The sequence below is a fragment of the Aricia agestis genome, chromosome 10, assembly GCF_905147365.1.
Source record: "Aricia agestis chromosome 10, ilAriAges1.1, whole genome shotgun sequence".
NCBI classification, from domain to species: domain Eukaryota; kingdom Metazoa; phylum Arthropoda; class Insecta; order Lepidoptera; family Lycaenidae; genus Aricia; species Aricia agestis.
The window spans coordinates 2,309,566-2,324,420 of NC_056415.1; the positions used below are offsets into that span (position 1 = coordinate 2,309,566).

General features: G+C 37.7%; 1 protein-coding gene across 10 annotated transcripts in view; it reads left to right on the top strand.

Moving 5' to 3' along the window:
- LOC121731023 (four and a half LIM domains protein 2) overlaps window positions 1-14,855 on the top strand; it is a 170,976-nt gene that overhangs the window by 139,300 nt on the left and 16,821 nt on the right. For 9 of the 10 annotated variants that reach the window (XM_042120323.1, XM_042120319.1, XM_042120322.1 and 6 more), the window contains one exon: window positions 2,153-2,327. In XM_042120323.1, the coding sequence (XP_041976257.1) occupies window positions 2,153-2,327 (175 nt within the window). Of the gene's footprint in view, window positions 1-2,152; window positions 2,328-14,480; window positions 14,740-14,855 lie in introns of those variants that run through there. The other variant, XM_042120329.1, reaches the window with a different exon arrangement.

Consider the following 14,855-nt stretch of genomic DNA (forward strand, 5'->3'; position numbering starts at 1 on the left):
TACATCTAAAACAAGACAACGTGCAATGCTTCTTGCTATTATAATCTTAATTAGAAAGTTTACAACGTGCCAGATCTTCTGGGATCTCCTTAATCGTCGATGATTCGCTTAATTGCGTATGATATTTTGATTTCGCATCCAGAGAATTTCCATCATTTTGGGTCGGTAAAAATGGGAACCGTCCGAAGTATTACATAGCCGAAGTTCGGTCGTATCAAATTTAGTTTTGTCACTCCAGTCGGGCGGATCGGGCAGCTTGCACACGGCCCGCGCGCTCTTTGCCAACTCCGAGACGCCGCACGTACATTTATCTCCGACTTACGTATTCCCTGCACCGAGCCGACAATAAAAACTCGATATAATGTTACAATCGCTGGTCTCGCGATTACAGACTATTGTTTACAATAAACCATTTTAGCTTTTGGCAGTTCTGCTTGAGGCCCATAAATTTGGGGAAACGAATCGTCTCGGTGTATTTTTGGGTCGGAAATAGTATTTAGATGTTTTCGTTTGGCTGCGACCTTGGCGTGATGGGTGAGTTTGTCAGCGGGCTTTCTGATATTTACGTACCTATAAAGAACGCTGGGATTTTGTAATCGTCCAAAATAAACACGTTTTATTTACACTGCGGGTTACGACATCGCGATCTACTAATGCGCTATAAACCTGGATAAGTACTATTGATTGACTTGCGAGCTCTTCTGGCGTTAATTAGGCTTAAAGCCGCTATCCCCAACCCGCGGCCACAAATGAAGTCCCAGCGGGCCGCATGTGGCCCGCGTGATGTTAAACAATTTTGAAATTCATGCCCACCGGCAAAATAACGTAGTCTACGTGAAGTTTTTGAAGAATGAAAAAATTTTTGTTGCGGCCCGCGACACCAAGACCAAAACATGTTTGTGGCATGAAAAAAAAGGTTGGGGACCACTGGGCCTTAAAGTGATGTAGGTGTGGCAAATCTATAGGTACCCAAACGAGATTGTAAGAGTCCATTTTCGTATTTGGCTATATTCGCTACTTCCTTATTTTGCACATTATACAGATAGACTGCCATTTAGATAGGAGAAAACTAAAACGGTACACCGTACAGTAGTTACTTGTGATTTAAACATTTCTATCAAATAACCTAAAACCTTTTGCATAGATAAAACATTGTTTTGTAACATGTAAAGAAAATAAAATATCTAAAGAAAATATAAGAGAAAAAAAAAAAAACATATTATGACGAAAAAAATCTCATATGGATCCATTTTTCAAGATTCTTCTTAAGATTTTAATAAAATGCGATACGTACCGAGTTTGAAGGTTCTAGTAATTCGTCGTCATACTTTTTACGCATCCTTTGCAGCGATGTCAATAAAGTATGTTTGTTGATTACCTAAGAAAACACATTAGAGTAATTATTATGCAATATACCTACTACAAGTGTTTTAACAAACGATTACCTAGACTGGCGACCTTACATATTATAATATTAGTTGTTATAACATGAAAAAAATATAGAAGAATCCAAATATATTATAAGAAATCTTAATAAGAACCATAAACTGTGTTACTGATTAAGCTTTGTATTCGGTATATCTAACTCCTGTAATGAATCCGACTTAAAAATCATATAAAGTGATGTCAAGATGTATATACCTATATAACTTATTAGTGAAGGAACTGCAATAAAGTTGCAATTTATGTAGAGCCAAGCTTCCGATCCTAGGTCTCTGCAAGATCTTAGGATTCATGAATAAAGTTAGGAATATAAGACAGGTTATCAGCTCTTCTAGAGATCCTACAAAAACACAAAACTTGTTTGGGATGACCGATCTTCTTCTTCCTTCTTCCGTACTTTCTTGTCAGTGTAGTCTTAAATCGCTGGAGTAACTTACTCTGGAATGGAGACCAAGGCTGGGAAATCGGGGTGTAGGTCGACCTCCAACTAGGTGGGACGAAGATCTCCGTTTAGTTGCAGGCCCATGTTGGATGCGAGTAGCAGGAGATCTTGGCGTTCATTGAGAGAGGCCTATGTCCAGCAGTGGACAACTATAGGCTTATATGATGTAGTCTTAAAAGTTCTTCGATAGATTTCTTATTTTTCCACTCTCGGATATTCTTTCGCCTTCTTAAGTTCCTGATATAAGATGTTTTTTTTTTGTTCCAGGACCTGTCGTACAAGGACAAGCACTGGCACGAGGCGTGCTTCCTGTGCGCCAAGTGCCGCGTGTCGCTGGTCGACAAGCAGTTCGGCTCCAAGCTCGACAAGATCTACTGCGGCAACTGCTATGACGCGCAGTTCGCGAGCCGCTGCGACGGCTGCGGCGAAGTCTTCCGCGCCGGTGAGTTTTTTTTTTATTTGAACTTGGAAGTGCAATGGTATACCCCGGCCGCACATTATAAGAATTTCTGATCAGAAAAATTCGGACACCCGCCGGAACGCACTCTGCTCATCTGTGGGTTTGTGGACCCCGCATACTATCAGAATTCTGACGTGTCTGACGTCCGATTCGGATGAGTCAGATGCCGTCGATCCTATGGCAGAAATTTGTATCGCGCTCTCTCTATTATACATTTTGTACTAGACCCCGCACACGGTGTACGTCCGGCGGGCGTCCGATTTTTTCTGATCTCTGGCTCCAGTGAGCCATGCAATGCTAGCCAGCGTTTTGTTTTTTTAATTTTGGAATTTCGAATTTTCCTTGTTGGATTCGACATTCGAATTGTTAAACGCAGCTGTTATGACGTGTATCCAACATGACATGTTCGATAAACATTAGACCCCAATTATGCAATAAAACATTTTATACATAATAAAACACTTTTTTTTTATTTATGGCTGTATTGCATTCAATGAGCGATGTGTCGAACAGATTTTAAAATGCGGAGACCGGGGTGAAAAATGCAGCAAAGAGTTTTAGTTCATTTTCTTGAAAATTTAGAATTGACTTTGAAGAAACATAAATAATGTATATTATACAAACTTGTACTGGTTTAGTGTAAATGTTAACAAAGGTCCGAAAATACATTATACTAAACTTAAATATTTATAAAACAAACATAAGTGTGTTTACACATTTTGGTCCAAAGTATGCAGGAATTTTGCCAATGCCAGATGACCTGGCTGGTCACACCGGTCATACAAAAGTGTCCTAAATTTCCACTTCCTAATGGCTTTAATTTCAAGTTACATTAATAAAGATGCAGATACGATGTTTTACAACTTTTTTTCGATACTTGCCATTGGTATTTTTTGTAGGAAACTCGGAACGAGGTCGTTCACAGTCTTGTATTTTGTAGTTATCATCTCCTACAAATTACATACAAACATAACCTCTTAATCTTTTTAATTACCAGTCAGTAAATAAATTATGGAAGTATGAATGGATTTGACATTTAAGTTGTCAAGTTTTTGCCCTACCTTGCCTTACGACGGGTGCAATAAATAAAGAATCTCTACAAATCAGTCATCCGCATGCTGGCTTGCCCAAGTATGGCCGCCGCCTTACCCTTGCCCGGTATGGCTCGTAAGGCGACCCAGTCCTGGCCTCAGCCTTCGGAGACACAGAAATGATCATATTTTGATCATATTTTCCTTTGTTTATGGCAAATTGGCTGCTTGTTTACTACACCAAATATGGCGACAGTTATTTGAGGTTATAATTTGGATTTGTCGTAAATATTTAAATAATTTATTACTATTACATAAGATATTAAGTTTGATTGACTACGCCATTAAATATTTACGTAATCTTCAAAGAGTTTACTAAGTACAACAATAAACTGTATATTTTTTATTACAATCCATCACGGTACGATTAACTAAAGACATTTCATAAAAAATATATTCAAGTGGCTTCTTCTTTAAGTTTTTGTGCGTCCGAAAAAATCAAAGACGTTCCTATTAGCAATGACATAATACAAACCAAATAGAGATTCGAGTACTACTCCGCCTTAAACCAATGATGCCATACAAGTTCGTCCATTGATTGGAAAACACAATTAATTAGATACGACCTACGAGATACGACGCTCTACGCGCCGATTGAATTTGTTCGTGATTCGCGCCGCTCCCAAAGTAAAATGTTGTAACTGAATGTTTGAATAAGCTTTTATTTTTTGTATATCATGAATCATGATTCATGGTATAGTTTATAACTATATCCAAAGCTTTTTAATATAGGCTATTTATTTATTTATTTAGTAGTAGTAGAGCCAAGCTTCGGCACGTGTGGGCAGGCTCATCCGGTGAAAGACTACAACCTCACAGAATACCGGCGTGAAATAGCGCTTGCGCTGTGTTTCGCCGAGTGAGTGAGGTTTCCGGGCGCCCAAGGAGGAAACAATCTGTGACTCCTCTGGTGTTACAGATTGTTTTCTCATAATATATTAAATTTATGTATGTGTATTTATAACATTATATAGTGATATTAATTTATTTATCTATTTATATATATTTATATAATTCTATCTGCCAACACGCAAACGGACCAGCGTGGCGGATTACGGTCCAAACCCCCCCAATATGACAGACACGACAACATCACGGCCCCGAGTGCCCGGCATCAGGGGTGCTAAGAATCCCCGGGCGGCGGTATCTTTACAAGCGACCATGGCTAACGTTATAAGGGACACCGATTTGCTAAATGTACTCACCTATAACGTTCGCACTCTTTTAAAAGACGAGCGGTTAATCGAACTTGAAAATGCCCTTAAAGACATTAAATGGGATATAATGGGACTAGCGGAAGTCAGACGCGATGGTGAGCACACTGAAGAAAGAGACGATAATATTTTCTTTCATTTTGGCCTGACTAGTGGAAGACATGGAGTTGGGTTTATGGTAGCAAAAAAATGGAAAAATAACATTATTGAGTTTATTGGCTATTCCGAACGTATTGCAGTTCTCAAATTTCAGCTTACACCTAATAAAACACTTACACTAATCCAAGTTTACGCTCCAACATCTGCGTACTCTGAAGAGGACGTGGATAATTTCTATGATCTGCTAAACAAAGCATGTGACGAGAATAAAGGAACCTGGAATATCATCTTAGGGGACTTCAATGCCAAGGTTGGATGTCGACAAGGCCTAGACATCGAAAACGTAATCGGAAAATATGGCCTCGGAACTCGCAATGAACGGGGCACTCGTCTCTTGCAATTCACCTATAGCCAAAACCTACACATCGCCAATAGTTTTTTCTACAAACAACCACAAAGACGTTGGACCTGGATATCACCTGACGGTTCCACAAACAATGAAATAGACTATATCCTACCCTCCGATAAACAAATAATCAAAGACGTCGGCACTATAAATAAAATAAAATACAGCTCCGATCATAGACCGTTGAGAGCAAAAGTAAAATTTAACTTTAAAATTCACCGCGCAAAAATGTTTAAAAAATCTCCTTGCAAACACAATAAAGAAATTCTTATTCATAACCACGAACAATTTAATTTAGACCTTTTTAACCATTTTAGTAGCTTGAAATTAGACGATTCAGACCCAGAAACCCAATACAATGCCATTCTAACAGGAATTTGCAAAAGCACTCAAAAAATTAAAATACAACCAAAACAAAAACAGAAGCTGACAGCTGAGACTATAAATTTAATAGATAAAAGAACTGAAATGATAACAGGATCCAAGGAATATAGGGAATTTGATAGAAAAGTTAAGCGTAGCATAAGAAAAGACCTTAGGAAACTTAACACCCACGTAGTCCAAAAAGCATTAAAAAATAATTCATCATTGAGAATTCTAAAACAGGGAACCACAAAAGGAAAAACTTGGATAAATAGCCTTAAAGACAGCAAAGGAAAAATACACAGTAACAGGGACAAAATCATGGAAATAGCTACAACATTTTACAAACAGCTATATTTTGATATCGCGGAAACCGAATACAGCCCACTAAACTACGAATGTTCAGAATCAATCCCTCCTATTACAGAATCAGAAGTGAAAATAGTTTTACGTAGTATGCCATACAACCGCAGCCCTGGAGAGGACGGTATCAGTTCTGAAATGCTCAAAATTGGTTCTCCCACTCTGCTTCCATATATAACTAATCTTTTCAATACAATCCTTAAATCCGGAAAATTCCCCAACAAAATGCTACATTCCAATATAATACTCCTACACAAAAAAGGTGAAAAGAATAATATAAATAATTATCGCCCTATCAGTTTAGTCTCTCACTTGTACAAAGCTTTTATAAAAGTTATACTCAACCGCATAGACCACAAACTAGACCAACACCAACCAGTAGAGCAAGCCGGATTTCGCCACAGTCTCTCCACAACAGACCACCTTCAAACAATAAATCAACTCCTTGAGAAATACTCGGAATACAACAAACCTCTATATCTGGCATTCATCGATTATACCAAAGCTTTTGACAATATTAAACACACTGCCATATTTCAAGCCCTTCACAACCAGAACATAGATACTACGTATATAAATATTTTAAAAATAATTTACAATCACAGTTCCGCTAATATAAAATTAAATAACACTGGTCCAGCATTCCGAGTTCTCAAGGGGGTTAAACAAGGAGACCCGCTCTCTCCCAAACTCTTTACAAGTGTCCTCGAAGAGGTATTCCGAAATCTGGCAGACCTATGGGAGGCGGGAGGTGTTGTGGTCGGAAACAGGAGGCTGATGAACCTTCGGTTTGCCGACGACATAATCCTTTTCGCACCTACAGCCTTGGAGTTGCAAAATATGCTTCAAGACCTAAGCAAGGCAAGCCTCGAGGTGGGATTAGCGATGAATCAGTCCAAGACGAAAATAATGACCAATAGCAAAAAACGTAGGGTTGAGGTAGACGGTAAAGAAATACAATATGTCGACGAGTATATCTACTTGGGCCAGCTAGTCTCTTTTGATAATAGACAGGGTAAAGAAGTCGATCAACGAATAGAAAACGCCTGGAGGAGCTACTGGTCCATGAAGACGCTGATGAAGGGAGATCTACCAATCTCCCTGAAACGCAGACTCGTCGACATGTGTATTCTACCCGTCCTAACCTACGGCGCACAGACCTGGTCATTGACTGAGTCGCAACGGTTCCATCTCGGGGCGTGCCAAAGAGCGATGGAGCGCAGCATATTGGGAGTAAGATTAACAGATAGAATAAGAAATAGCACGCTGCGTTCCAAAACTGGTATAACAGATATAGGCATAAAGGCTGCCAAACTGAAATGGGATTGGGCGGGTCATATTAGCCGTATGCATCCTGACCGCTGGGCAAAGATCGCCACAGACTGGGTACCTGATGATGGACGACGCCGCCGCGGTCGACCTCGCAAAAGATGGCGCGATGAACTTGACACATACAAGCCAGGTTGGCCGACGGTGGCGATGGATCGGGATGAATGGAAGGACTTGGGGGAGGCCTTTGCCCAGCAGTGGGACAGCATAGGCTCTTAAAAAAAAAAAAAAAAAAAAAATTATTTAAAACTAGATGTCCCGCGCGGCTTCGCCCGCGTAAATTAGGAATTTTACGGAAACAGTACATTTTCCCATTAAAAATAGCTTATGTCCCTATTTCCTTCACTTGGTAGTTGGTCTACTCTATATCTGTGCCAAATATTGCCATAAAAATTGCTGAGTCGTATTACTCTTAGCATGATAATATATAGCCTATAGTCTTACTCGATAAATGAGCTATCTAACATTGAAATAAGTTTTTAACCTGTAGTTCCTGAGATTAACGCGTTTAAGCAAACATACTCTTTAGGTTTATAATATTAGGTAGGTATAGATTTTTTTAATTATCGCTTGATAACCATCATGGGACGATGCATGGTATAATATGGTAGTGATGATGATGATGATGAATGTAATTTGCATAGTAGCATATGCTTTCCGTTCTTAAAACAACGCCGAAACTCCCAAACTTGTATCTATAAAGAATCAGGAGTTCTCTCAGCACCTTCCGGACCACGGTATACCAGCTATACCTCGGTGCAAAATTTTACTTGTTAGTAGCATATGCTTAGAATACTTCTCACGAAACTGAAGTCACCACATGTTTCCCTATAAATTTTGAGGAGTTCCCTCGATTACTTATGGATCCTTCATCAGATCACCACTTTTGTGAATATAATACCAAATTGGGATGATACCCTATATACCAAAAAAAAAATATTTGAAAATCGGTTCACAAACGGCGGAGTAATCGTTGAACATAAGAAAACGAACATAACAACTCCCCCATTTTGAAAGTCGGTTAAAATTGTAGCCTATGTGTTATTCTGATGTATAACCTATGTTATTGTATAGTTTCATTCAAATCCGTTCAGTAGTTTTTGCGTGAAAGAGTAACAAACATCCATACATCCACACATCCACACATCCATACATCCATACATCCAAACAAACTTTCGCCTTTATAATATTAGTAGGATGTGTTAATCGCGCGGGAACCGTATATTTTTGTGGGATAAAAGTATTCTATGTCCTTTCCCGGGACTCAAAGTATCCCGTTACCAAATTTCAGTAAAATTGGGTTAGCGATTTGGGCGCGAAGATAGACAGGCAGACAGATTCATAGAACCTTTATAAAAAAACCATTGCACTTCGGGAGTGACGGCAGAAATGGAAACGAAACAGCAGTTCCGGTGAAGAAATTAAAAAGTGGCAACATCGTAGTGTCATCCCTTTTTTCTTAGATTGATTTGAAAGGGATGACACTACGATGTTGCCAATTTTTAATTTCTTCACTTTTTTGACAGACCATATAAGTTCGAAAACTTTCTTTCCTACAACGCGACTGCGGTGTAATCTACGTCCGTCTTATGAATTTTCGATCAAGTCGTGTATTCAACATTTCTGATCTATGACCCATTACAAAAAGTACATTATATAAAGCCGCTAAAGTTTTCACTATAAAAATGTCCATTTACAAATTAATCAGTCGTTGAAATTCCGTTTCTTGCAAGAATACTTAAATTTCCTTATAATTTGTCAACTCTTACGCACAAAATAAAATATGTTGCGGTGATTAAGACATCAAAAAGCCGGATTCATCTTCTTTTGATAAGCCCACTTCATGAATTAGCCGTATTTGTATGAAATCACGTGTCAGACATAACATTATGTTTTTCGCATGCTCAATAATCAATTTCGGCACCCACGTACAATGACAGACGATGATTCAGTTCTGTACAAATCTCACGCTTGTTTTGTTGTTTATGTATCTAAGTACGAGTTATATGAGTGTACGTAAAGTTTTCATGTAAAGCCGTCGCGTCTATCAAATGTCAAGATCCCATCATCCTAATCCAAAATCATAGTTAGTTCAGTAGTTAAAACGCTATTTTTAAATAAGTCTGTTTTACTTGAGTTTTGAATTATTGTATATTATCTTGTCGTGGATTTTAGAAGTGCTGCACCGAGTGCCGACACCGTTATGTGTTTCGGTCCCAAGGGAAAGCAGTATCTACCTTAAAAAAGATTGCAATTTGTAACGTGTAGGCAGCCCAACTAAATGGACCCAACTAGAAATAAATAGATGACAAATCATAACATAACTGTTCTCTAAACAGTGTGCACTGTACAAACTGTTAGTACAATAACTATGCTTAGTACCGCTACTAACGGAGACATATTTCGATTATAAAAAATGACATACATATTCGTCATTAATGGTGACGTAAATTTAACGCCTCCGTGGTCTAGTGGTTAGAGCGTCGCTCTCGACTCCGGAGGTCGTGGGCTCGAATCCCGCGTTGGAAACATGTTATTTCCAAGTTTGGTTAGGACAATGCAGGCTGATCACCTGATTTGTCTGACAAGTAAGATGATCCATGCGTCGGATGGGCATGTAAAAAGTCGGTCCTGCGCCTGATCTCTCGCCAGTCGTGTCGGTCTTCCGTCCCACTGGGTTATGAGAGTGAAGGAATAGAGAGTGATCTTGTGTACTGCGCACACACTTGGGCACTATAAAATTACTCCTGCGTACCTGGTCTGGTTTCAATGAAACCGGCCACTGTCACCGAAACCGGTGTGGGGAGTATTACATATTACATTAATGGTGACATACATGCTGCCCGCAAACCGTGGGTGCCATAAGAACTGCACATTTAGCCGCGATAAACGTCACCTCATTACTCTATAACAGTGGTTTAAAATGCATCCGGCTAAAATCACCCCCAAGCCTCTACAACCCCATCTACACATCGCCCCCCTTTTTTTCTGGGTCTCACACCCTTTAAACCTTCAGCGCCCACAAGGGGGCGTTATCGCTCACTTTGGGAAAGGCTGCTCTATATCAAATTACAATATTCTTCTTCAACATTAATTATATGTTTAATATACATCCAATTGATATTGATAGTCATATTATACTTAATATTTTAGATTAAATGACGCCCGCAACTGTTTTGCCAATTCGTTTATCGCGCGGGGACCGTACATTTTAAACAGACAGATAGACAGGCACACTTTCGCATTTATAATATTAGTACGGATATGGTTGCTGAACTTACATAATAGAGCCTTAACAAGTCGTAATGATAAGGCACGCGCGATATAGTGATAGCGAGTGAAAGTAAGCCCTTAGGGCGGAGTATAATTTGAAAGCTAGTAACGAAGGGACTTTTACTATGCTGGTATTATGCTTACGAAGACGCGAAATTGAGCTATTCAGATTCTGTGTGTTGTGTACACGGGTTTTCCTTGATCTATGTATGTGGCATTATGGGCTTAATGTAGCTTAGTTGTCAACCGACTCCCAAAAAGGAAGTTTAATACTGCTATAGTTACTGATAATAAAATTAATTAATATATATTTTAAAATGTTTCTCAACTATTGCTTACACTTTACAATACAGTTAAGAATACTCTTAATTTTTAATGAATTCAATAATGATGATGATTATGTTATATTACTGAATTATAGGTGGGGCTTTACATGTTTGACTGTAAGTGTGAAGTGGCCTACTTTTCCTAAAACATGCACATCAAACCTCACACACAAACTACACACTCTAAAATACGAATAATGGTAGAGACTAGAAACTATTTCTGACTCAATACTCAGTACTCCAGATCAAAATCAGCCTACCTGCCTTGGCCAAGTATACCAGTGTCAATCCCAAGTATACTAGCTGTATAATAGCTATATAATTGTATAAGATTAATAATAAACAAGGTGATATGATAAGCTCATCCGTATAATGACATCAGTATCTGCCGCTACCTACACACTGACTCACAAACAGACGGACAGCAGGCCTCTCCAAATGATTTATTAATGATTTTAGTTCCAACTTTTGGTATGTGTTAAACAAATATTATATTGTTTGACGTTCGGTAAATGTGGTACAAGTTATAAAAGAAAATCCATTTTTAAGTTACACGAATACAAAAATCGATTAGGAAAATATTACTTAGACAATTTTTCTCAGTATCAAAAATACCATCTCTAAAAATTTTACATATTATGTGGTTACACACACAGACACTCATGACAGACATACACACGTACATAATATAAACACATACACACAACATACTAACATAATATCTGGTATATACGTTCTAAAACTATACGCTACTATAATATTAAAATAAAATTTCATACGCAAACTTAGGAAGAACATCCTAAAAATGTCCATAAGAAAAAAATGTTTGTAGAACTACACAATTCATGACACGATATGACAGTTTATCACAATTCACACAACTTGCCTCGACAAATTGCCGATATTTTGCTGAGAAAGCCATTTCCTCCATGTATCTTCAGACTCCCGGGCCTCAGGCCAAGCGGGAGGCAATTTGGAGACTTCGCGTTCACTCAGGTAGTCCTCCTAGAAATACACCCTAGGCCCCCGTGTACACTATTGACAATGCGTTATATGTATTTCATTTATTTACTAATGTTCGTATTAAGGCTTCAGAAAATATATTATTGGCTTTAATAACATTATTAAATATCTTAAATTATTATTATTGGTTTAACTTAGTAGATTTTGACACAAATGTCTTATACATTTTCGGTCAGTCTTTTTTAAATAACTACTGAAGTAATCTGAATGCAAAGGCTTCACCGTAAGAATTACAATTGGACAATCTATAATAATAATTTGCTATAGTTAATGCTACTAAAAATTATGACTAAGCCGTACATCATGAGAAACCTGCTATATGTACTCTAATAAGGTGCTGCATCATTTCCTGAACTTTAACTGTACAATAATATGTATTCTGTGACTGTACAATGAAATAATTGTGTTCGTCGGTAACACAATTTTTGCAAAAGCCTGTTATTTTAGATATATCATTAATTTTGAACACTTTATTTTTGAACACTTTTCCTTAAAAATCTATTGCATATCAACAAAATGACGATTTTCTTTTCTAAGTATTTCTGAAATAAATGCCCCCTGTTTTCCGTAAAATAGACGAAAATCACCGTCAACACAGTTATAGCGGAGCATTCATCATCACTCCGCCATAAGGCCAGAATTAATGAGTCCCACCTACGAGCAATGTTTTGTGCGATAAATCAATGGAGAAGAGGCGCACATGATTTAATATTGTATGAGATTGAGATAGGAAACGCCTTAAAGTCTGATGTTTTGTTTACTCGCTGTGTTGAGACTTTTTGGGATTTTGTGATGGTAATTTTATAATAGGTACCTCGTACCATCGTTAAGTTCTTTAAATGTTGTTTTTTTAATGGGTTAAATGTGATGCGGTAACAAAAAGATAGGTAACAGAAAGAAAGACACATTCGCATTAACAATATTGTAAATGATGGCTGGCTACCATGTTAAATATTATGAGCGTATCGTAAATTTATCAAATACTAGATGACACCCGCAACTCCGTTGCGCCAAAATTAGTTTATCGCGCGGGAACCGTACATTTTTCCGGGATAAAAACTATCCTATGTCCTTTCTCGGAACTCAAAGTATCTCCATACCAAATTTCAGCAAAATCGGTTCAGCGGTTCGAGCGTGAACAGACAGACAGACACACTTTCGCATTTATAATATTAGTATGGAAGTATGGATTTGACCTTAAGTGTATCGTGGGGTTAATATCAAACAGCGAGGTAAATTGCGTATCGGCAGACACACCAAACGCCAAACCTTGCGATATCCCAGGATGTCGACGATATTTAGAGACATTTTGAAATAAACGATTTACTTACTTAAAATTAAGAATAAGTATCTGAATAACAAATTAACGATTTAAAATTAAGATGTTTCAATAAATGTGGAAGAAAAAAGTATAATACTGAATAAGTGAATTACATTAATTACTATTTTGTACTCGTATTTGAAAATAATTAATTGTTTTATATTGTATTTTAATACTTGTGTTTACTCTACATTGTAATAAACTACAAATAAGTACACCAATTTAAATTCAAACCTATTGCATATCATGTTTAGTTGAAAACATGAATGAATATGGAATAAATTTTTGTTATTATTAATTGTTTATAATTTATATCACACTCGCATGAAACAAAGGATCATTGGTAACACTTTATCATTTCGTGTTGGTCACGTAGAAATGATATGCAAAACTCGTGCATGCGAATTATTCTAGAATATTCGAATATAACAATAATAATGGCCCCAGGTAATGTAATTAAACATGTTATAAATCCTAGTCCTTTCCAAAGAATAAGTTATAAACTTAGAGCCTCGTAAAGCTAAGCATTCCTCCTTGCTATACAACTTATTAGATATACGGCTTATACGTAAATCACACACAAAGTATAGTATAAAGTCAATGATTATTGATTACGCAATACAATATTTACGAAACTTACATAACTTGCATACAAAATCCAATAACATTTTAATAAAGCTAGTTTCACTGCAACTTTACAGCTGGAAAAACATAAAATCCCCGCATGAACTTTTCACTAAAACCTCTACTCACGAGGCATAAGCACTACATGAATTTTCCCCCCTTTCCCCATATTCCCCCTTCCCCCCTCGAACGGGGATTTCAATAGAAAGGGTTTACTTTGGAAATTAAAATCCGCTCATAGTAACCAGCCGGTTTTTCCGGAAAATTCTTTTCACAAAATGTTATGCCAATGCAGTTATTGTTAACATGCATTTTAACTTGTTAATGGATGTTATATTTATTTAACAAGTTTCTCACGTTTAGTTTTTGTTTATAAATGATCAGAAATAAAACTTAATGCGAATCTTAACATTAATTAAATGTATAAATAATGACAGCCTTATATTGTTTTAATAAATATCAAATAATGTTATTGTATGACCTACCACTGGAGTATGAAAGAAAATTTGCAAGTGCATTATTACGTCTTATGACTTATCTAGTTTCATAGACATAACATAGAGACAAAAACATAATAATATAATTGATGATAGAGACATAAACATAATAAATGTTTAGTGATGAAACATCTATGCATCAAGTGATACTAAAGACCTCAGCGGTGCTCGTTATCACTAATTACTTACACCAGCCTCCGTACCTCAGTTGAGCTCCGACCGCCGCCGCGCACGGACGTGTCAAAATGTCCGCCGACGTACTCAGTGAGGACTTCAAGTCCCGCCTCCACCTCACCACCAAGACGGTGGGGCAGGACAGAATACGACGGGCCCGGGAAAACAACGAGGATGTAGCGATCCTGTCTATGTTCCTCCCAAATGCGACCGCTGAGAGGGAGAACAAGAAGTTCTGCTGTGCGCTCAGAGACCAGTGTTTCCTAGGAGACCCCAGGAAGACTGTAGCAGGTTATTTTTTTAAGAATACTTTGGCGAAGGTTCTAAAATTCGGGAGAAATTAGGAACGTAAATATCGGTCAGAATAGTTTTCGCGCGTTTATATTTTGGGCGCGTTTTGTTGAAGT